The sequence below is a fragment of the Mustela lutreola genome, chromosome 8 (assembly GCF_030435805.1).
Source record: "Mustela lutreola isolate mMusLut2 chromosome 8, mMusLut2.pri, whole genome shotgun sequence".
Taxonomy (NCBI): domain Eukaryota; kingdom Metazoa; phylum Chordata; class Mammalia; order Carnivora; family Mustelidae; genus Mustela; species Mustela lutreola.
This window is the reverse complement of record NC_081297.1, coordinates 94,313,730-94,338,500: the sequence shown is the minus strand read 5'-3', so window position 1 is coordinate 94,338,500 and position 24,771 is coordinate 94,313,730. Positions and strand designations below refer to the sequence as shown.

At 44.9% G+C, this 24,771-nt stretch overlaps 1 protein-coding gene across 2 annotated transcripts in view; it reads right to left on the bottom strand.

Annotated features, from left to right (window-relative positions):
* GRIN2B (glutamate ionotropic receptor NMDA type subunit 2B) overlaps nucleotides 1-24,771 on the bottom strand; it is a 403,956-nt gene that overhangs the window by 39,436 nt on the left and 339,749 nt on the right. For both annotated transcript variants that reach the window (XM_059186007.1, XM_059186008.1), the window contains 5 exons: nucleotides 10,051-10,253; nucleotides 9,124-9,295; nucleotides 8,754-8,907; nucleotides 5,444-5,569; nucleotides 2,728-2,957 (listed from right to left, as the gene is read on the bottom strand). In XM_059186007.1, coding sequence (XP_059041990.1) covers nucleotides 2,728-2,957; nucleotides 5,444-5,569; nucleotides 8,754-8,907; nucleotides 9,124-9,295; nucleotides 10,051-10,253 — 885 coding nt within the window. The remainder of the gene's footprint in view (nucleotides 1-2,727; nucleotides 2,958-5,443; nucleotides 5,570-8,753; nucleotides 8,908-9,123; nucleotides 9,296-10,050; nucleotides 10,254-24,771) is intronic.

The following is a 24,771-nucleotide window of genomic DNA, read 5'->3' as shown; positions in this document are numbered from 1 at the left end:
TTTAAAAAAAATATTTTATTTATTCATTTGAGAGGGAGATAGACAGAAAGAGAGCCTGAGCAGGGGAGAGAGGCAGAGGCAGAGGGAGAAGCAGGCTCCCTGCTGAGCTGGGAGCCCGATATGGGGCTTGATCCCAGGACACTGGGATCAGGACCTAAGCTGAAGATTAACCACCTGAGCCACCCAGGTGCCCCCTCCCCCCAGACTTTAAAAAAAACAAACAGGATAACCAGATTATGATCATGGTCCAGTGGAGCTCATGGTCAGACAGGGGAGATCCAGTCAGGTCCAGGTGTCCAGATTATGACAGAATAATGTGGAAGACAGGTGTTATTAATGAAGGGATGAAAGACTGCCGGGTCACAGGAGAAATGACTCGCTGTCTAGATGAGCCAAGGAAGGCTCCACAAATGAAGTGACCTGTACTCTGAGCCTTGAGAGTTCCACAGGAGTTTGGTGAGTGAAGAAGTCAGGAGAAGAATATCCCAGGCAGATCACAGACAAAGAGGCATGGCTCGGAAGGACAAGAAGTCAAGAAGCCTGGGATGTAGGCAGCAAAAGTATAAGCCCTGGCCGACCACACTCAGTGGGAATCACACGTGAAGGCCCTCAGAGGCACATCAGGAAAAACGTATTTATTCTCTATGCAATGGAGCCGCTGAAGTTCTCTAAGCAAAGAATGGGTGGGATCTAACTTTTCAGAACATAACCAACGTGGTGTGAAGGACAGACAGGTGCACAACCTCTCTATGTAAGCTACCTCGAACGATATATCCTTTTTAAACCACAATTGGGACAACAATCTCCTTGCATCTTACTTAGGCTTATCTCAAATAGAAGATTGTAGAGTTGTCAACCGGTGGCTCATGAATGTATAGGGGAGATAAATACAGTGTCCTAAGTAACCCTCAGAGATATCTGAAGAAAACAAAATAATAAATATGGTGGATCCCTCACTTAGTAGTCAGAGCTCCAAGAAGGACCGTGTTCCACGGTACATCTGCCATATTATGGATGGCATGGCAATATAGTCCTGCCATATTGCATCTGGGGATGCAATCCACCACACTTCTGCAGAGCCTGACATCAGGATATGGTCTCCCATACCTCTGACAAATCCACGTGTGAGGACATCGTCTACTGCCACATCCCTGTTTTAGGACAGTCACAGTCCATCTCACCAATGCCACATTCAAGTGTAGAGCCCTGAGGAGGTAATTGTTCTTAACCCCACTACTGCCCAGGCTAGACAAACAGGCACAAAAATTGGTGTTAACAGGAGGTGAAGGGAGGTATCTCATTCAACTTTTCTGAGCCAGCATCATAATGATAAAAGATGTTGACGAAGGAACAAAGAGAAATGTTTAAAATGAATTAAGTAATAAATGCAGGAATATATGAATACATGAATAATAAATCATGCGTTAGAAGAGAGAAGTAAATAAAAACCTAAAAATAAGGGAGAAGGAAATAAAAAGGGAGGTATTATTTAAAAGAAAAAAAGAAGAAGAAAATAAAGGAAGATGAACTGAAGAGAGCGGTAACACGAAAGGGTAAACACAGCGAATGATCCAAATATGTACACATAGTTTTGGGTTTTTTTTCCATTCCCTTAGAGGCTTGTTTACCTTCTTCACATGCTGTTGAGTGTTCCTGGCGAGTAGAGATGACTACATGGAGAAATCAGAACGTGGGCCCTCAAAAAGATTAGCTCTTCCTTCTTACTCTTCTCAAACCATTTGTTAAGGGTTTAAAGATTTATTTGGGGGGAGACCTACTCCTCCTTAGAAATCATTAATTATCTGACCTATGTGTTCTAAAGCCACACCTGTCCATGCCTCATAGCTTCAACCTGAGGACAGGGATGGGAAATCACATTTTCTAAATCTGAAGGAAACAAAGGGTAGGAAATTTGTTGAGTTGAAGTTTCCAGAATGATGTGGGGCATCCATGAGTTCGACTGGACACCCCATGGAGGTAGTTCCTCTCACTCCTCTTGGACCATCACAGTTTCAGGAGACAGATCGCCCACAGAACCGTGATGCTTCCAGCAGACCCAGAGAGTATGGTATTTAGGACAGGTTTGGCACATTCTTGTCCAGAAATATGCAAACCAGTGGACACTTTCCTTCGTCTCACAACTGCACAGCTCACCAGGGAGGTCTGCAGTTGATATGGGGGTTACCTATTCATCAGCACCACACGGGGAAATCATCAAGTTAAATAGCAGTCAGTTTTCTTTGGGAACACTGTGAACTACTCTCCTTCTCAGCCCTAGGAACACACAAGCATGCCGATGAACAAACAGAGAGCCCACAGTCAAATACCACTGGGAGGAAAATGAAGGCCACAATGGACCAGAGCCCTCAGTGTGGGTGCAGAGGGCGGTCCCCTAACAACACCCCAAATGGGCAGCCCTGTGCTGACAGGCCACCCAAGCACATTCAGCAGGAGGTACCCCATTCTCAGGAAACTGCTAGCACGCCAAGCCCCTTATTTGCAGCCCGGGGCATACTGGGGCCAACCTTTCACAAATCAGAAAGCAAATGCGAAGCACTATTATTTCAGTAGGGAAACTGATGTTTGCTCCCAGGTCCCAATTTAAGGAGACACAAGAAAGAACGGCCAGTTCTAAAGATGGAGAAAATTAACAGGTATATGAGAACTTCGAGTATGGCTCAGAATGGGACTGAGGGAACGATGGGAGGTTTCAAACGGTCCTCTTACCTTTTTGTCACTCAGGCCAGAAACCTGGTCCACATACTCCTCTTGGATCATGAAGGCAGCTAAGTTGGCAGTGTAGCTGGCCAGGAAGATGACAGCAAAGAAGGCCCACACCGACACCATGATCTTGGAGGTGGTCCCCTTTGGGTTCTGCACGGGTACGGAGTTGTTAAACACCAGACCCCAGAGTAACCAAATAGCTTTGCCGATGGTAAAAGATGGGCCACCTGGCTCTGTCATGGTGAAAAGACAAGGATAGGAAGTTACGACAGAGTCACAGGCTCTCATTAAACAGAGATACCAGCTCTGCATAGACAAATGCAGCTGGTAAGTTCCCGCTCAGAGCAGGAAACCCTCCGACTAAGACACAGGCATTTTTTAGTTGAGAGTCTGTGCCTCTCTTCTGGGAGTACCCCCCTCCCTGGAGGAGGTAGCTTCCTACCCCAATGTAGACGAGACCCTCACGACCACACAAAAACTGAATGACAAAGGCAGCAACCCCACTACTGCCACACTCGCATCCTCACTTCTGCTGTTCCTAAAATTTCTATTTGTATCGACCAAGAAAGGACATCAACTTCAAAAAAGGTCAACAAGGATTGTGTGGAATATTCTACCTTCATCACGGACCTGCTACAACTTTATTCACACGGATGCCAAATGGCTTGGAATGTCCTTTATCCTTAATTTTTCTTTAGCTTCTAGCACTTAGAACCAAATGTTTCCAGGACAACCTTGACCCCACTCCAAGGCCAATGAATCCCAGCTGGGTTTCCGATCATGACAGTTCCTGTGTATGAGAATATCAGGACATCCAGAGAGGAAGTCATAGACCCCTGGCTTGGCCATGGCATCGGAGGGCAGAAAGGCAGACTGTCTCTGACCTTCCTCCACCCAACCTTGACATCCATAGTGCCAAGGCTTCTGCCCAGACTTGTTGTGGCCTTGCTGCTTTCCATGTCTGGCAATGGCAAAATCTCGCCTGATGTCTGGGTCTGCCTATATGCCCCTCCACAGCGGAAATAAACATCTGCGCGCACAGTTTCACTGCACATTAGCGCAGGTCTTACAATGCGATCTGTGATCTTGAGAGCATCTGCTCTGACAAGTAAATCAGTGACTACACACGTCAAGCCTCATATCTAACTGTGCACACACATCTGTGCATGGGGACCTGACTTCATGGAGCAGATGTGTAACTCCAAAGTTGTTCATAAATCAAAGTTCTTTCCACTGTAAAATGCCCCAGAGACTTGATATTTAAAGCGGTCCCATGCTGAAATCCTTTGTGAAGACAGGTGCCCCTTGGTAAGTAAGTAACTGAAAGCCCTGGCTTTGGATTTTGTGGCTAGATGATCTTTTGCCTTTTTTCAAGGTGAAGGGACAGCACATCCTCACTTCCATTCTTGATGCTGTCAACGTATGTATGTACTTAGGGGTTTCTCAGATGTTTCGCTTGTAACTAATCATACCCCTCAGGATGGGGGGAGCTCATGGCTTCTGGAAGACTCTCTAGCACAGGCACAAATCCCCTGACTGCACCATATAGTGAAGACATTGAAACTTCCAGGCCAGAATGCGTGAGCCGAAGAAGGTAGGTCCGCACCTGGAAATGTCCCCGTGTGGCAGGGATTCAGAGCCTGGACTGTGAGAAGGACTAGGGGAGTTCTGACACAACACTGCTGCCTAGCCCCGCAACCTCGGAGATTCTTATTAAACTGTGATGGGGGGTTACTCTAACTGCGACCAAGGTAGAAAACCACTACTCTGACACAGAGCAGTGGTCCAAGACCGACCCGGAATTAGTGAGTCAGAATGTTAGAAAATGGAGTACAAGCATCTTTGTCTTCTAAGTGCCCCACAGATCATTCTTTGTGTAGCTGGACTTAAAAAGGACTTTCCTCCCAGAGGCCTGATTGCAGAAGAAAGCTCATTCTGGATGGGAGAAGATTCAGGAAAAAAAAGTGTAGTAGTTCCTAATTGTGGGATTCTCAAAAAGTTTTGGATGAGTTGTTTACGGGGATCCCAAGTCCCCCCTTCAGGAATCTAGTAAATGTTTTGTGAAGTCTCGTAAATGGCTTGAACACAGGGGCAGCCCTTGTATCTCTGGACCCACTGAGCCAGAAAACTGGACTGCCCCCAATGGTAGGGATAGGCGATAAGTGCTATCTGCTGGCCATTTAATTTCCACACCCCCCCTCCCCGGCCCACAATGTGTATGCTTCCTGGCAGAGGTAGATGAGCCAGGGTCACAAGTTTGGAGAACTTGCATCTCAGAGGTGGAGAACTCCTTTGCCACAGCTACCTAGCATCTATCTCGGGGAGCCCAATTTTCTTTAGTCTTAATATATGGCTTTATCTGCCTAGTTAGTCCATCTGTTCAGACAGGCTGCTCACAGCCTAAGGTTATCAAAATAGTTTCCTCTGACACATTTATGCTACACGAATACACGGCCAGCTTTCCTCTCATTTACCCCAGGGGTAGAACTGGGCTCACCGGGTGAGGCTTCTGCCAGCAAGGGACATACAGATCCAGACTAATCTCTTAATTGGGGGGACCTCTAATGAGCTGTCAAGCTGTTGACATAGAAGGCTGTGGGTTCACTTCCAGAAATGGGGAAGTCAGGAAGCAGGCAGACACCAAATGAGGAGTAGAGAGACTCGGAATGAAGAACGAGAGACACCTGCGCAGAAATGCGACAGTCGTAGGCGACCTTACCTCTGCCATCAGCGAGGCACCTGTTATAACCCACAGGGCTGAAGTACTCGAAGACAAAGACAGCCACGGCTGAGACGATGAGCAGCATGACGAACATCATCACCCATACGTCAGCACTGAATGGCTCTGGGGAAGGGAAAAAAAAAAATCAGTGCTCAGAATTAACACAGGGAACAAGCAGATTCTGATTAATCTGCATACTCATTTGCTCAGGCAACATGTATTTCGTGAGGGGGAAACAAACCACAGGTGTGTTGCGTCTCTCCCGAGAGTCAGGGCCTGGGTGGGGGAGGAGTGATGGGCGGTCTCTGAGTGTCTCCATTGCCCTGATGGGCAGGTCAAGGTCTATTTTCTTTCAAACACACGAGGAGGAGAGCTTCTTGCCTATGAAATTTTTGACACAGTTTCTGCTATTGCTGGGAAATGTGTATCTGCAAGAAGCATTGGAGTGGGGTACCTGAATCAGAGGGGACTGGGTCTTGGTTGATGCTGTCCCCTAGATGGCCACACCAGAGGATGGAGGCCTGGAGAAGCTTTCACCAATGCTTCCAAACCTGGCGTGCCAATTCATTCTCCACAGACGGAGTCGCCATTTCAGGCTTGACTAGATTCAGTAATCACCACACCCAATGAGTAACCGTTTGCCCCCTGCCTCACCTCTCCTAAACTTTCTAGCCTACATTTACCTTTCAATCCACTTGAATGTGGTGTATATGGGGTATCATTAGAGCAAGAGAATAGAAGTCAATGTAAAAAAAAAAAAAAAAATCCATCCACCTTGACAGTCAGTATCTGTAACAGTGGGTAAGTGGCCCATGACCGGATAACATGGCTTGGCTGTAATTAACAAAACAACTAGGAGCTGTTCCCTCACACCAAGAGAAAGGGTTGATGGGAAGGCAAGACAGCAAGAATGTTCTGCATGTGTTTCTTTAATTTCTTGAATCATCCCTGCTGAATCTCTTCCACGGATCTCAATCTCTCTGGCTTGGAGGTGTCTAGAAATTGAACAGTGCCTTCCAAGAGCCACCTCTCCCAAGGCCTACAAAAAGGGACAATTGCTATTCTTTCCCATGGTACGATGTTCCCTCAATTGTGTCTCAAAATAGTTCTGGCCTTTTGAGCTGTCACATCACATTGTAAACTCCTAACCATGTGAATTAACATATTGTTTTTTCCATTTCCCAAATCATTAATAAAGATGAATTTGAGAAAGGGGAGAAGTTGGCTGGAAATTAGAATCTGTTTTCTTTACATGAAACCTACTTTACTTTTGCACTTTGAAGGGAATGATAAAAACCTGGTCACTTAACATTTTAAAAAGGACCCTGATAAGGCCCATAACCCACCGTGAAATGCAAAAGCTTTCAGTGGCAGCTCGTTTAACTCAAAGCCTCTATCCGGTGGAGCAGGGAAGCCCCCGCCCCCTCGGTTCTCACTGATTGCCATCCTACCCTGACTTCACTGTTGTCTAAGATTAGGGAACAAGGAGTAAAAGCATCCTCTCCAGGCTTCCTTTTTCTCCCCATGGAGCCCAGGGCAACTTTCTGCCCACAGAATACAAAAACATTTGTATTGGTTCTTAAGATTTAAGAAAGTACTTTGACCGCATGTTTGATAGAATCCTTTGAATGGCCCTTTCATTATGGTATTACCATATCTCTTTTCCTGGAGTCAAGGTCCTTTTCAAGTTCATACTCAGAAAGTGGCAGGGCCAGTTTATAATCTGAGGTCTTCTGGGGCAAAGTTTGTACTTCCTCATTGTGTTCTATCCCTTCCTCGTCTCTGCCCATCACACCAGTGCCTGATTTGGGAGCTGCCCTCCGAAATGCCCCCGTGAGAACTGGAAGTTACATCTGGGCCTTAATCTGGAAGTTACATCTGGGCCTTAATCAGGTCGTTGGGAAATTGCTTAATGGGTTTAAGATTCTGTTTCCTGAGCCATACAATGGGTATAAAAATAACCAGTGAGTATCAATGAGATAATGTAAAAAAAGGACGTACAGTGATGCCTGGAACACCACCTAACAGGTGTTCAGATGTTCAATAAATGTTGGCTTCTTTGACCCCTGCAAAAACTGCTTCTCCTCTAAACACACACACACACACACTCTTCTATGTCACTGTAGGGCTATGCTGATATATCCCTGGCTCTTCCAGTTCAGAAGCTGAGGTGAGTGCTGTACTGGTAGGTTAGAATTAGAATGTAGTTTCGTCTGTATCTCTTAATGTTCCAATTACCCTTGCAAAGGAAAAAAGCAAATGAAATACATAAAACTGCTATGAGGATTGCACATAGTGTGTGCGCTGTCTAATAACATGTCACATAAAATTGGCAGGGCCAGAATCGCCTCACTGTGAGAAGGCGAGCTGAGAAACTGGAGCAATTTATGGGAACATTCTATGGGACCTATAACTCCACTTTATAGTACCTTAATTAAAAACTTCCCCCTGCCCCCTGCCCGCTGGATAGAGCTTCAAGAAACATCAGTCAAGGTCTATTTCAATATCCTCATGAAAAAAAAAAAAAGTTCCTGTCCTTCAGGGAGTCTGTGACTTGTCCAAGGGCTTACGGCTTGTTTATGGCCAAGCCAGACCTCCTATCTCCTAGCCCAATGTCCTGTACTCAAGGTGACATTTTATTTTCCAACCTCGTGCTCTCATGGCCCCTGCAAAAAATATGGGGGTATGAGCTCACAGAGGAGCTCATCTAATTGAAATCTTGGCCTTATTTCACCGGGTCTTATATCACATCTAAAGCTTTCGACACAAAATTGATGCTGGAGAGTAGAGAAGTACAGTACCACACGAGGAAGGACGGGGTTGAGTGAAAGCAAATGTAGAATCTGTTGAATCTGGCAAAGCTCAGAAAAACTAGGTAAAACCAGAAAACCTCTTCTGGGAGCGTGGAACTCAATTCTTGAAGATCATTAAAAAGGTATTTCGATGATAACAAGAATTAGAAATTGTTAAAGCAGAAAGTAGCCTCAGAGATTAGCTGGTTGAAATGGCTTCTTATATGGATGAGGGAAACTGAGGCCCAGGATGGAGCACATCGGTTCAGGGTCAAGTGATGAGTGAGCAGCAGGAGTGGGACTAGAGGGGGAGCCCTGACGGCCAGCCCAGCACTGTTTTCTTACACTGTCCCTCTGGTTTTGGGTGTCTTCAGTCTTCACGTGGGAGAATAACTGATTTTGAAAGTCCCCCAAATTCACCTCCCCTAGAAAACCACCTCCTGGCTGAAAGAGCCTGGTCACGTGTTCCTCCCCTGAATGTCGGCCTGCTTCACGCCGGCCAGTGTATCACTTACCTAAGAAGGCAGAAGGTGAGACAGTCCCATTGCTGCGTGACACCATGACACTGATGCCGGTCTCTATGAAGGGCACAGAGAAGTCGACCACCTCGGATCGCTCCTCATTGATGGTGAGCGATCCCACCGCCATGTAGGCCCTCTTCATGACCACCTGGGACAAAGGCACAATGCTCTAATTAGGAAGGCAAGGGGCCACCACAAGGGAGACCGAGCCCCGCAGGGGTTTCCTTAGTAGAGCAGGAACAGGAAGTCTATTTACTATTTTCTCTTTCCTCAAATTTATAAAGGAGCATTTTTTTTTTTTTTGTATTGACGTGAAACATAATAAATGAAAAGCAGAAATGGCCCTGACACTCTGGACACTTACCTCTCCAATCATACCATTCCAGGTTCCATTGATCTTCTTCCCGTGCTTGCCATTGGTAACCAGGTAGAGATCATAGGTGAACTTCACAGATTTAGAAATTTTCTTAAGGATGTCAATACAGAATCCCTTGCAACACTTCTTGATGTAACCTGGCTCCTCATCTGTTTTATTCCTAACCAACGCAAGACACAAAAAAAACAAAACAAGGCCGATATTACCCTTTACCATTAAAACTCCAACCCAAAAGCAGGTCTTCCCCTTCACCACTGAGCACAATGTGTACCAGCCCTGAGTGAGGAAATAAATGAGACCACAGAACCGCAGTTCTTTCATTAGCTCACCACACTGAACTGTGTTTTCTCACAATTTTTAGTGCTCCTTTGAAGTATAATGTACCTCAGGAATGTGCACATACCCTCAGGGTACAACTGGATAAATCTGTACACTCTGAATGCGCCCATTTAACCAGCGCCAAATCGAGAGACAGAAAAATTCCCCTTTTCTTTTTCTCTTCCAGGCATTTCCCACCCTCACCAAAGAGAACCATTATCTGACTTCTAATGGGATCGCAGGTTATTTTTACCTATTTCCAAAAATGTTTCTAAATCTCAAAATTTCAGGGCACAATGGCTCAAGGAAATATGGTTCAATGCCAGTGCAAATTTAAATGGCTCTAAATTGGACATTCCAGTTGTTGAGACCAGGCAAGGACAGAGCTATGTGAGCATAGTTCACAGCAAGTCTCTCAGGTCATGATTTGGACAGAACCACGGGGCTGCTCAGCAATTCACTGCCCAGTAGTAACTGAAAATTCAACTTGGTGCCCAATTCATTCAATGCCTCAGGTCCCTACCCAGGCAGGTGCCGACAGCTGTTATTAGATCTGCCTATCCCACGCCACCCAGAGCACTGGGGAAGGGGGCATACTCAGAGACTATGCGTTTTTGGCAGGGGACTGTGTTCCTCATGCAGGTTCCACTCAGAGGGTCCACGCTCTCCACAATGACAAAGGGGGCTTCCTCTAGGGTTACAATGCTCAGATGGTCATCCTCCTGTTCTTCTGTCTCAGGACACATTCGGGGCCACACGTAGTACTTCATCTGCAGGGACTTGTCTTTCCACTTGCCCACCTGCACAGGGGTAAACAAGAGACTCAGAAACCACTGGCAAGAGACCTTAGCAGCCCCTCCTGGCATCACCCAGGTAAACAGACACAGGCATCATATGTAATAGAGAGGAAATTCTTTTTAAACCTGTATGCTCAAAAGGAGTCTACCATGTCCGTATGTAAGAAAGGTAATACATTCATTTGCTCACTCACATACCAAACATTGGTAAGAGGATCTACCACGTGCTGGGCACCCTGCAAAACCTCAGGGCTCAGTGAGGCATCCTTCCGTCCTTCCGTCAAGCTCACATTGAGTCAAGGAGTCAGAAATGTAAACAAATGTTTACAGCAATAGATGGTAAGTGCTAACACGAAAGCCCGTACAAGTGCTGGGAGGGTGCCAAACTTTCCTGCCTTGTGTGACTGCCGGTTTTTTCCCACTTAACTGTAACAAGGAGCGTGATAGTGAGAGCAGCAAATAGCTCTGGAAAGGTCAACAGAATGACTGGAGCAAATGAGCCAGAAGGATGTGTTTTGGCTTGTAACAGAGGTCCAGTGGGAAGCCATTGTGGAGAACTGGGTAGATCTGAATTGGAAGAAAATGAGAAGTCAGGGTTAAAGGAGGCTGATGCCACTTAGCCAGGGAAGGAAGCATGCTTGGGTGGTGGTGAATGCCATGGGTCAGTGCAGAAATGCATCTGCTGGCTTGGGTGGGAGCTCCAGGATGAATCACATAGGTCTTTCTGTGTACACAGGCTGTGTACTTCAGGGAGTGCCATTCAAACATGCTCCAGTGTGAGAAGTGGGTGCCCCCTGGAATCATTCACGTGGTGGTCCTGCGGCCAATCACCAGGAGAAATGTGTGGCTTCCATTATCTTTTCGAAGAGCCATTCATTCCTGTTGTTGTAATAGAATCTGCAGGACTTTGTTGGTGGGTTCTTGTTCTCACTCTGCCTGGAGTTTATACCTTTTCATTTTCTATAACCAAACATCTTCAATTACCCCAGGAATTATGGACTGTAAGCTCCTGCATTTTTCCAATCTATAATTTCCTCCACGCAACAAAGCAAATTAGCAGTCAAAGTGAGGCCCCAGGACTACAAAACTACTTAATTATTAAGTACATAAATCAATAAGGAGTAGCAGATGGGCAGCACTTCATAAGTTTTCAAGCAAATTGGCTTAGATTTCCACATTCCTACAAAACCCAAACTCCTTCATGTCTGCTTTTGTCTAGTTGGGTCTCTCCCGAGTAACTTCTTAGGTGTCATTTGTCCTCCCTCCCACCTGCCTAGTAGACACCTAGTAGGTCTGTACAGCCACAGCCCTTGTTTTACTGTATCACTGTACCATGGACAGTGGCTTGGTGTCCTGGACCGACTTGTTGGTCATTAACCTTGGTGCTAGTTTTCTTCCAAGTGTATAAGCCATATTTTACTTTTGTGTTCAGAATTAGGCACTGAACCAAATGTTTGCTTTCCTTTTTGTGTATCATCTTCTCCGAACCGAAGGTCCTATTTTGGTGCAAGTCTGTTTTTCTTCATATTGCTAAGAGTACTTATTTCCCAAGCAGAATTATCCAAATAGCTTCCCAGCCATATGGGGATATTCATGTCTTCAGCTAGCGGTTAGAAGGGAGGCAGGACTTGGGGGAAGGGAGTCCCCCATCCTGGGGACCCGTGATGTTGGGTCACCTCCAACTCGCCCTATTTATCCCAGTGGCCAAATTGGTATCATTTTCTGTATGTTCAAGGATGGGGAAAGGTTGGGAATCCCTCATGTACCTATTTTTATTTATTTTTCAGTCTTACTATCTTTTCTCAATAGTCCCTTGTGGGTCTTTTCTTTTACATCCAAATCTGTTCTCTTCTAGCTTTACTGCTGTTGGTGTAGTCCAGGGGTGCAGCAGCCCACTGTGTGATGACTGCAGGCAACTTTGAACTTCACACAGCGTCCCCACCCCCCGGAGTGCACTGTGGACACTGCTGCCAGATGGCTCTTCCTAAAACATCACTTGGTTATATAATCGCTATTTAAGAATTCCGACAGCCTCTCACTGCCCTCGGGATGTGTCCAAATTTCTCACCTAGATGGTCGAGGGGTATGCATGCAGCTTAATCTACCTTGACAGTGTTAACATCACTATTTTGAAATATGAACCTTTTGTTCATAGTGGAAAAGGAGATTATTGACATTGAGAGCTAATATAGGTTAATCAGGAACAGGTTTCAACAAGCCAGCAGTATTTCCTTTTCTAATGGATTGACTCTCTCTGTAAGACAAAATGCTGCAGAGATAGCATTCTGGCCAAGCTTCTCACGACACCCTTGTGAACAACATGGTACAACAACATAGTATCGATTATTGTATACTTTGATAGATTTGAAAAGAGTTTAAAATATTTACCCCAAAAAGAAAAAAAAAAAAAAGATTGTTTAATGAATCAGTGCCAGCTGGGAAAGAGGTCTTTAACTGACAGGTCCAGAGACTCTGTCCTTACAAGTGGCTTGCATTGAGTTTGCTAAAACCAAACAGAAGCAACGCTTACAAAACCGCACAGAGCACAAGGCTAAATGGGATGGACGAACTGCGGCACTGCAGACTCAAGGTTGGGAGTGATAGGAATTAATTGGAATGGGCTAAACCAAATGGAATGAAATTTAGTAATATTTATACATGACGTTGAGCACTTAGATTTTTTCTGAAAAGCAAATGCACAGTATTTAAAAGGAGACACGTCAACTAACAGCGTCTTATAAGAGCTATTGCAATAACAAACGGTATGTTTATGGCCGTACAGTATCTAGCACGTGAGGTGAGGGAAGGGCACAGATGATCCCATTCTGCTGCTCATCCATCACACCACAGCTTGGAAACTAGCTGTTGATCCTATAATTCTACGATCAAATGATTGTTATTTACTAGATCATTCTCCTTCATCCAGCAATAACGGGCATACGGAGGCCCCACCTTTTCTCAGCTTCCCAGTGAGCGAGCCCTGTCATTGCTTGCTTCACTTTAGTTCAATTCAACCTAGAGCAGCTGCATGCCAATTCTGTCCCAGGCACTGGGCTATGTTACACATAACAATACCAGGTAGCATTTAGCAAGGGATTAGGATACAGTAGGCACTGAACATTCTAAAAATCTCATTAATCATCGCAGCCAGCTTGTGAGATGAGGACTATTATTTAATGTCTCATTTCACAGCTGAGAACAGAGGGGTTTGATGACTTACCCACATCGTCATGGTGAGTGAGTGTAATAGCAGGATTTGAAGCAGAACGCTCTGGCTCCCAACCTTGGGCTGTACCCACTACCCACACTGCTGCTCTGACCTTGAAGGAATAAAGCAAAATCCCTGTCCTCTGAGGACAGTCTAGGGGGAAAGACACTATCTCTTGATAAGAAGATTAAATTAGGCTTTGGTAATTACCTAACAAAAGGTATAACTAAAGTACTCTGGGATTCAGAATAGAAGTGATTATTTCTGAAAGGATTGGGGAAAAGCCTGGTGAAGATCCTTATCTTTGAGCTAGGCCCTGAAATGTGGTAGAGCATGAGGCAAAGAGTAGTCTATCCACCCAGGCAGTAGCAAGAGCAAAGGATCAAAGTCCTACAGTTGCTCAAGGAGAGACCAAGGACAGCCCTTCACAGCTGAAAGGTATGATGTTGGGGAGAATCGGCCTAGCTCACTTCTCCTCCTCCTTAAAGATCTGTTCATTCTAGTTGGACAATCTTCATTTTCTAGAAAGCCAGATGGACAGCACTCATCCCTTCCCAACCACTTGGTATGTCACACCGGTAGGTTGAAATTAACTGGGGCTAATTTGAAATTGGCAAACACCGAAATTCAGGGCTTCCCTCGCCCATCCTCCAGTTATTAAACATTTGCCAGCCCACACATGGCCCAGGGTTACCAAATCATTCGTTATCTCATGCCACTCACTACGGCAGTTAGTGACTTTAATTTTTCAGGTGTCTTGTCTCCTACCCTAAATTCTTAATGTAACCCTAAGTATTTTTGTGACCATGGACAATTGTTTAAAACTCTGAGTCTCAGTGCCCAAATTGGTAGAATAAGGGAATGATTTCTAAGGTGCCTTGCATAAAATCTCAGGATCCCAGAATCTTTTTAGGACGGAGGTTCCCTACCACACTTCCACCTGATTAGAATCCAGTGTAAAGCATTTTACGTGATTATTTCCTCAAGGGAGGGAAGTGTCGGGTTTGTTCACACAAAAAGATTAGCTCGTCTTCAAGTAATGATTCTTTTTTATTGTTTCTTCAAGGATGACTGCCGTGAAGACGAGAAGTTCACAAATTCCCCAGGACTGAAAGGAGAAACAGTTTTGGGAGGAAAAAAGGAAAAGAAAAAGAGCCCTCCGCCATAAATATCAGATTCAATGCCAATACACAGTGCTCATGCGAAAGGCCATGTTTAATCACCTCAAATGAGCTACCTCAAGGCAAGGAGCAAGCATTTAGAAACAAGTGAACAGCTAAGTATAATAGGAACTTTTTGTGTGGAAAAATAAGTATGTCTCAACAACTTGTTTAAAAGGGAGGAAGTATGGTGGAGAGATTATAGATGGGAGGGTTTGTTCAGAGTGACGAAGAACGGCAAGAGGACAAAGAGAAGCCTGAGACACTAAAAGGGAAACTTCTAAATGCTTTCCTAGAATATCCGGGCTGGTGTGAGTTTGTAATACCGGAAATGCAGATATTTCAGAGAAAATACAGTGAGAAAAGCTGAATGAAGAATTTGTAGCTGAAGTTAAAATATGATCAGAAAAAGAAAAACCTTGAGGAAATAATGAAGAAAACGCCTATAAAGTGCTCTGAATTCCTCAGAGATAAGCACTAAACAAACATCATTACCAGGCACACATTTACCAACAACATCTGTCTATAAAAAAGGCTGTTCTCCATACTAACATTTAAAAAGAGCTCTTGAGGACTGAAATCATCTTTCTCAAGAGACCCCTCCCTCCCCCCAAAAAAAAATCTCTGGTGAGTTTCCTCAGAAAAACATGGAGTCATTTTTAGGGATTCTGGTTTGGTACACTTGGTACAAGCTGAACACCTGTTCAGCTGGGGACTTCTCCTCAAAAGGAAGTCTACCTTACAAACCTGCCACATATTATTCCATAGCCTCCGCTCAGGAAAATTCCAGAGAACTGATCTGTGGTGATTTTAGACTTCAAAGTCTTCCTTTTTGCTAAAGGATTTCCTCCATTACCACTAGTGAAACTGAAACCCTGAGAAGGCCACACGTAAAAAAGGCAGCCACAGGGACCGTGTTCCTGCTGAAAGTCCCTGAGTTTGTCCCTTTGGTGAGTGTGTCATCATGGAGAAGGGAGCGGGGCCTGGGCAGAACACAGCTGCTGTGAAGGCTGCCGTAGTCCTTGCACAGATAGCAAAGGACATCAGTCTCCCCGGACTGCCTCTCTCATCGGCACAGAAAGTAATTTTTTAAGATCCTAGAACAAAAGCACTTATGAGAGCCTCTTTAGGTGTCAAAGGTTATTTTTCAAAAATCAAAGTGTTTTTGTTTCTTGTTTGAGATGGCATCTGGCTCTAACACTCAACACTTGCTTATTGTATGCATTCTGCTGACTTTAAAAATGCAAAATCTCAAAAATTTTTACATATTTTTTAAAAGATTTTATTTGTTTAATTGACAGAGAGAGCGAGAGAGCACAAGCAGGGGGAGGAGCAGAGGGAGAGGGAGAAGCAAACTCCGGCCAAACAGGGAGCCCAATGCGGGGCTCGATCCCAGGTCCCCAAGATCATGACCTGAGCAGAAGGCAGATGCTTAACCAACTGAGCCACCCAGGTGTCCTAAAAATACAAAACTTAAAACTACATGTGATTTCCTTGACCATGCTAAAAGAACAGGCACAGCACCTGCCAGGCAGCCTGCACACACATCCCACTCTGTCCCAAAGCCGCGCCAGGTCTGAGACTCCTAACAGAGCAGAAGTCTGAGGTTAGGAAGGCACTCCCATTTCTCTTCCCTAAAGCCACTCATTTTAGCACAACCTTTAAAAGTTTAAAGGTTGAGTGTCTGCTAGTATCCCATTTTGCTCAATATTTATTCCTCCATATCTGCCCCTCTTCCCCATCACTGGGAACCAAAAGGACATTTTGATGTATGGCCACCCACTATATTATACAAAATACATACACAAATATATGAAAAGGGGGACATGTGTGTGGGTGCATGTGTGTGTTTTCCAAAATCATATCATAATATACACTTGTCTCTGCAACTTGCTTTTTCCACTTCATTATACATTATGGGCTTACCCCCAGTTAGCACTAACTCCCTTAAACAGCTACAAGGTATTTTTAGTAATGGACATGTCTCAATGCATTTAGGTGTGCCCCTATTAGTAAATAGTTAGGATATTTCCTAAAAATAAATGTAACCAAAATACATAATACATATGTTGATATTTCCAACACATTCATGTTCATTAATCTGAATAAGCAAAATAAAAGGATATTTATGCTTTTAAATGTTCTTTGGGAATACCTTCCCAAAGGTATGTAGGGACTGAACTTCCTATAAGCAAAGAACACAAGTGCCCATTGCACACATTCTCTCCAGCACTAGATTTTTAACACTATTAACATCTTCCAATCAAAGGAAAGAAAAACGGCATCTAATTGCTTGAATTTTCATCTCCTTGGCTCGCAGTGAGTGAGAGCACCTCTGCACATTAGCATTTAGGTTTTCCCCTTTTATCCTCTAGTCTTATCCTTCACGCATTTTCCATTGAGCTGTTTGTCTTTCTTATCTATTTGTAGGGAGCTCCTGGTGCAGCAGGAGAGTTACCCTCTATCTGTCAGACATGCTTGAAATATGGTCCTCCCTCTGAGCTTTGTCTTCTGTTTTTGCTATATATATATTTTTTAATGCACAGAATTTTACCTTTACCTTTTTTACTTTCATAGGCTCATGTCTCTATACATGGAACATTTGGTTTTCCCACTTTAAAAACAAAAGATCTACCCCCGCTCATGCGTTCCTCGCTCCTCCCTTTTGCACGGAGCTTGTCCTCTACTGTCTGATGGACATGTAGCCTTGCCTCCGTGTTGTTCAGTCTTCCCTCTGTCCGTCCTCCTATCCCTCTCAAGTGCTCTGCATCCTTCTCAGCCCTTCTCAGGCCTCCTCACTTCCAAGATGCTGAGCTTGCTCACCTTGCTCCAAGAAAAAGCTCTGTTTGATCTTCCGGAATACTTTTGCCAGTCAACCACCCCCTCTTGCTGTGATATTAAAATGCTAGCTGGAGTTTGATATACAAATCCCTGTGTCTGAATAGGTCTTTAAGCCCTTTAGGGCAGAGACCGCACTATTTTATTTCTTGTTGTCCCTTGTCCTGGCTTGAGCAAGTGTGTTCTAAATCACTGAGTGTTGTCACCAGGGGAAAAAAAATACACAGTAGCCTCCATAGGCTGCACCAGGTTGAATTCTGGTGTTCTTCCCCAAAAAGGCCTTTGGAGGCAAAGGCTGCCACACACACTGCTTCTCTCCATTCTGTCTCTCTCCAGCATCCTGATTATAGAGCTGCCCAGGACTGACTCAGTTCCTGTGCGCACTGCTGTAAGTATAATGGTGAAATCTGGTGCGCTGAGAACCTAATAGGGCCCCCAGGACAGCGTGAAGCCCCTTCTCCCAATCATCTGCATACCTAGTGATATCTAGGTTTAGAACACCACCATCTGAAAAATACATTAGCAAGTAATTTCCATATTCAAATTTGATCCATGACCGCCTGGGCCTATTATGGCTCCTCTGGGGCTCAGGAAGCTGGGGACCGGCAGCCTGGGGACACACGGGCCACAGGGAGGTCCAGCCAGCCACTCTTGCCTGGCCCTGGTGTAGGTCTCCCAGGGAGATGGAGCCAGTGGTTGTCACCCCAGGTCTCGGCTGTTCTCCCTGACGCCCGGGACTCCCGGGGACTGTGAATTCCTCCCACACCGTGCCGCCATGCAAGGCCCTTGGACAGATCTTTGTCCTCGACTCGTTCTTTTCGCCGTGTCTCCTGCTCTGGAGAGCAGAGGAAGGGAGAAATGGCGAGCTAGGGTAGAAAGGGGTGCTATGGCTGGAAGCCTCTGAGTTCCTGGGGAGCAGAGGGCAGTTATGGGCATTTCAGATAACTCCATGAACAGATGTGATGAGAAACCTGGCCTAGAGAGAGAGAAAGAAGGATGAGGCCCTGCGATTGAGAATGAAGTCGGCGATAATACTGGAATCACTGCAGCTCTTCAGGGCCAGACCTTGGGCCAGGAACCTCACAGGGAGTCGTGGCATTCCTTGGTCACTAATTCCCCAGAAGGGGGAATGTTGTGATGCCCATAATACAGACAAAACACAGACTCACTGAGGGTCCAGGGTCTTATCCCGGACCTCTTTGACTCTAGAAGTCCATGTTTCTTTCAGTCTGCCCTGTTGTCAAGAGAATATTCCAGACCTCTTTATTCCTCACCTTACTGTGATCTGAGAGAGAGGAGGCGGCTTCAACCCCGTAGCCTCCTACCCCCACCCCAGCCTTCCAGAAACTGTTAACGATAGTTGTGTCTACAGGCTCTGTGGCAAGTCTGCAGTGTAGGCCTGACAGGACGGTAGCAGGTGGCAGTGGGAGGCCCAGCACTGACAGGCTGTGTGACCTCTGGTGAATTACTTCATCTCTCTGGGCCTGGTACATCTCAGCTTTGTGCAAGTATTTGCCGTTTTCCTCTTCCTTCTCCCCTCTTCATTATCACTATTATGCCTACGACTGAAACATGGGTACAACTCTTTAACATGCTTAACTTACTCCCAGAAACACAGGTTTTTTGTTTTGTTTTGGGTTTTTTGTTGTTGTTGTTGTTTGTTTGTTTGTTTTTGTTTGTTTGTTTTCCTTGCAAGTGGCAAGGGGGAAATACTGAACAAACTCCAACTTCTCAAACTTGAACTCAATTCATTACAATGTGTCAGGGTAAACTCCGTGCAATTCTTTTGGTTTTGTGTGCTATTTTCATACAAATAAAAACAGAAACCACAAGGATTAAAAATGCTGTGACCCCTCTAGATTTAGCAAAGGCCTTGAATCCAAAAAGCCCCAAAGAGCCAGGTGTTCCCTCTTCATAAACCCTACCCTGGGATGAGATGAAGATTTTAGAAAGGGCATTCATTCTTCTAGATCAGAGCATTTTGTTCATAGCTTGCCACAGAGGCTCAAATAGACTGAAAGGTTCAGCACATTGTCCTGAAGTGTTTGAAATCTCCCAAGCCGCTGCTCCCCTGTCCTCGGACATGAACCTCAGAGCCCCATCTGGGGACTTACGAGGGCTTAGTCACTGGGAGTTGAACTCCACCATCTCCCGTAAGCTCCCTGTTCCCAAAAAAGGCCCTCCTCTGAAGCTTCCAAACGGAGCCCAGCGCCATCCCTCTGGGACACAAGGGAGGCAGGTAGGGACGTGCAGGTCGAATTTCAACAGTACCCAGGCTCGTCCTGCTTTCCCCGAGTACACTTCCTCCTACATCGCCGGGCTCTGGATGTGTGTGCAACACGCTCAGAACATGGGCTCGCCCCAGAACACAGCTCAGCCAGGCTGCTGACTTCTGGATGTGGGTGGACGCCAGGGGTGCTGCTAGCATCTGCTTTTGGGGCCCAGGACACAGGCTCCAGTCATGGAGGTTGGCTTCTTACTCTCCTCCTTGATCCTCAAATGAGAAGCTGTCAGGGGAAACGGGAGGTGCGTAGTGTCTAAATGTGACTTCCTGGATTTGAGCACTGGCTTCACAAGTATTTGTGTATATACGTAATAGACACAACGCATGCATGCGTGAATGTACTAATGTATTGATTAGTCCATTCATTCATTCAATCAGTCCACTACCTCATTCTGTTTTGCCCTATTAGTTGAGCACAGAAGCTTTGAAGTCCGAAAGGCCTAATTTGAGTCCTGACTTGGTTTGTGTGTGACTCTGGACAAGTTACCTAACCGTTCACTTTTTATTTATTTATTTTTTAAAATCATTATTATTTTTTTATTATGTTATGTTAGTCACCGTACAATCCATCATTAGTTTTTGATGTAGTGTCCCAAGATTCATTGTTTATGTATAACAACACCCAGTGCTCCTTGAAATCCATGCCTGAATACCCATCACTGGGCGAACTCCTCCCCCACCCCCCTCCCCGCCAAACCCCTCAGTTTGTTTTGTAGAGTCCACAGTCTCTCATGATTAATCTCCCCCTTCGATTTCACCTCCTTCATTTTTCCTTTCCTTCTCCCAAGAGCCGAGATGCCTTTCAACAGATGAATGGATACAGAAGATGTGGTCCATATACACAATGGAGTATTATGCAGCCATCAGAAAGGATGAATACCCAGCATGGATGGGACTGGAGGAGATTATGCTGAGTGAAATAAGTCAAGCAGAGAAAGTCAATTATCATATGGTTTGACCTAACCATTTAAACTCTCTGTTCTGGATGCCTGCTGCTCTATCTACCTGCCACCTTCCACCTGACTCTTTATGCTCACTCTCTCCCCCGACCTCTTTCCTTAGTTCAGTTTCTCCTCCTTTGTGCACTGTTTCTCGCAACTGCATGGTCCTGTGGAAGCTGTCATGTGACTGCACTTCTCAGTCCATCCCCTGGCCTCAGGGCCAGGGGACCGGACTGCTGGGTGAAATCCCTGGGATTTGTAACCTCAGGACCAAAAGGAGTGCCAAGTCAGTGTCACCCCAGTAGCATAAGCCAGAATACAAAAATTTCAGATGCAGTGGGCAAGCATAAGAAAAAACCTGTTTTTTATGCAGAGAGAGAAGAATGAAGCCAGCAGCCAGAGACAAGTATCGGAGAGCATCGGAGTCCTGGCTTGTAGCTACTCTAGAGGTCCCACCATAGTTCTTTTGTGGGTTCTGATGAGAGAGCCTGTTATACTTGTAATAAATTTGCCTTTTGCTTAAGCTAGTTCAAGTTGGGTGTCTATTCTTTATAATCAAAGCAAGTCCTCATCACACATTGTTTATCTCACCTATAAAAGGCCATAGAGAATAACTCAAACTATCTCCATGGGATTTTGATAAAAGTCAAATAAAATAATGTACATACACTGCTTTGTGGAATGCCTGGAACACAGTGAGCCCCGAGGAAATGCCAGCAGTTGTGGTGCTCATGGTAGTATCTAGCATCAGCTTTTTGTGAACATCTCAGAAGCCACGAAGTGGGCTGGCTCACCAGTTCGCCATTCCTGAGCAACTGCTCCCCTGCCTAGGGCCAAGGGAAGAAGAAGCAGGAGGCCCCACAGTCAAGCTCAGAGCTCTGGATTTAAGCAGGGCCAATGAGCTAACGTTTCTGTTGTCAAGTCTGACAGTGGCTTGTGACTGCATTTCCCACCTGGCCCCCTGACCCCGAGGCCTCGAGGGGATGACTTGGACAGTCATGGGGTCTCAGTGTCCACCAATTTAGCATCTTCTTCCAACTGGCCCACATGCCAAACCTCGTGGCCAAACCTCCCATGCCTTCTATCTCCCTTTTTATTCTCCATGCACCCCTTCCACAAACCCTCTTCAGCATTAGAAACCTAAGCAGAAGGTTTCTGTAAGATCCCTGTCTTGGGGCTCTCCCTGACAAAGCAAGTGGTAGAAGTAAGATGTGAACCCAGGCGATCTGATGTCAGAACCTTGGCTTTTCCCCACTACTCTGTATTGCCTCCAGTATTCTATAAGAGGCATAAGAACAGGATCAGGCATGGAGTAATAATGATGCTCAGCAAATGGTACTGACTCAGAATAGTTCATCCGTCCTGCTCTCCATAGGCATGCCTCGGGCCTGCCACAGCATTAGAGGCCCTAGGAATGCAGAGCGGCTGAAGGATAAAATGCACGGAATGCAAAGCAGTGCCACCACCCAGAAGGCACTGAATTCTCATGGGAGACCCCTGGGAGCCAGCGATGGTTATACTACTGCTCTTCAAACACTGCTTACTGGTTGGATCCCAGCTTGTTCGACCCTTTGCCTCCTGGTAATAAGTTTCATCACATTCCCTCCTCATGATCCTTCTCTGAATTTCAAATGTATTTAAGATGTTTAAAGAAAAGGTTATTTGAAAACACACAGGAATCGATCATTGATCTTGGACACCGTGGGCCAGTGCACCTCCAAAGTATATCTCAGGATGCTAAGGAAAATGATGCAAGTAGTTTCACATTCAGTAAAGCGACCCCAAAGAAAATTGGGTTCTCGTGCAAAATATCCAGAGCTAGAAAAGGTGGCCAGAACTGGACCAGGACCTCATCAGGTGAGACTGTAGTGAGCTGTTTTTAGTGTGGCAGGGTGTTCGTGTGCAAGGGCTGAAAAGAAAGTTAACAGGAGGGATTGTGGAAAAAGGAACATATTGTGTAAGTATAATGACAATGTTTTCCAGACCACAAATCTGAATGTAAACTCTGATAATTATGAATGTGTTTTCAGGGACAATGAAGCAGCATAGTTGAGAGTGTGATCATCCAGGAAATCCACGACATAAGGCTGTGAATATATATGAAAAGAAACAAGGCATGAACATTGAAAAGACATATAAAAATCACCGAGGCGATGAAGGAGCACAAATAGGAGAGGTCAAAGTCATTGAAAATACATTATAATTTAAAAAGACTAGATGACAGAGAAAAGAAAAAAAAATCATGAAAGATAGGCTTCTAAGGAGATGCCCTGCCCCGTGGAATTCATAGAATGGCTTCCTCACACCTCACTGAGGCCAGGACTAGAGGACTAACTCCCTAGTGATACCACTCCTTCTAAGATTATCCCAGCTCCACCACCCTCCTGAGGAAGAATCATCCAACTTTGTGGACACGCCTACCTGCCAAGTATGTGCAAAACAGTCTTTCTGGAATATTCTGGACTATGCTATCCCAAAGTCACTCCTTTTCTCCATGAAATGGCTTTCTCCAGCTTTGGAAGCCAGAAATGGCAGGAAAGGATCTCACACTACCTTCCATTCGCATTCCACTTCTTGCCTGGTTTCCCTAACCTCAGTCTTACCACCTCCAGTCCATCCTCTACCAGGCCCCCAGCATGACCTGTTGATCCTTCAGATCTGACCCCACCCTTACCCTTTTCAAAGACTGTCAGTGCCTCCTCCTTCATCTACAGAATGATTTCCACCCTCCCTGGATGAGTACATCGTTATTTTCCATGCTTTCCCCTCCTCTCTCCCCTTCCCTTTCTTTCCCTCCCTTCCTCTCTTCCTTTCTCTCTTCTTTCTGGCCTTTCTGCTTTCTTTTTAAGTTAATCTCTTCAAGGTTCCTAGCCTTAACCTTGATCTGATAATAACACACTATGCTGTGTTTCCTATCAGAATGGCTTCACCCTTCCTGGAATTCTCTATTTTAATCTTACTCTGAATGACACCACTCAACATTTAGGATTCAACATAAGTGGTATCTACTCCAAGAAGCCTTTCCTTACCATGCCCCAAAGGCTGGGTTGAGGGGTTAGGCAGCCTTGTTTTGTTCTCTCCAAATACCCTGTATATATCTAAATCACCGAACTTGCTATATAACACACATATTTGGTGGCTTATGTGTCTGGTCTCCTTTAGTAGACTATAGTTTCCTCAATGGTAGGAAATTAACATTATTATTATTATTATTATTATTATTATTATATCTGCAATGCCTAGCATGAGGAACTGTACCACAGTGTGCACTGAGTGAATGTTAGCTGAACAAATGAGTGAGTGGGATTTTAAAAGGAGAACCTGTTCTTGGTAGCTAATAATAATAAATGATGGTGGTTCTGCTAATAATACTAGCTAATATTTACTGAGCATTCACTATGTATCAGGGACTATGCTAAAAGCAAGACACGTGCATTATTGATTTAACTCTCAGGGTAGTCTCATAAGGTAGAAATTATTTTTATAGCCATTCACATTAGGTCATTTTATTAGTGGTACCCACAATGAGTCCTATATTCCAATATCCATACTTGCATAGTCCCCTCTCTCATTGGCTCTAGATTTGGCCTTGTGACTTGCTTTGACCCACAGAATTGTAAAATATATGATACATACAGAGACTCGATGAGTGACAGTACAATGGGCCTTACCTTCTTGGAATGTTGCTGATAACTCTGAAGAAACTTGAGCCAGCCTCCTTGAGGATGGGCAAACATGCAGAATATAATTTTAAAAGGAGAATATAACATATAATTTTAAATTATATGAGTGGTGCCGTGTGAGATGAAACCAAGAACCACTCAGCTCATCCCCAACTCAAACTGCTGCCCCAAAGAATAGTGAGTAATACAATGGTAGTTGTTTCAAGCCACTAAGTTTTGGGGTGGTTCTTCCACAGCAGAGGTTAACTGAAATACATCCACCTTGGAAAAGACTACACATATCAGGCAAAATTGAAGTTAGAAACAAGATGATGACAGATGTAAAATTAAAAGACAAAATGGCACCAAGTTCTTTAGAGTTCTTTAATATAAATAAGTACCTTACTGATGTAAAAGTACTTCTTAAT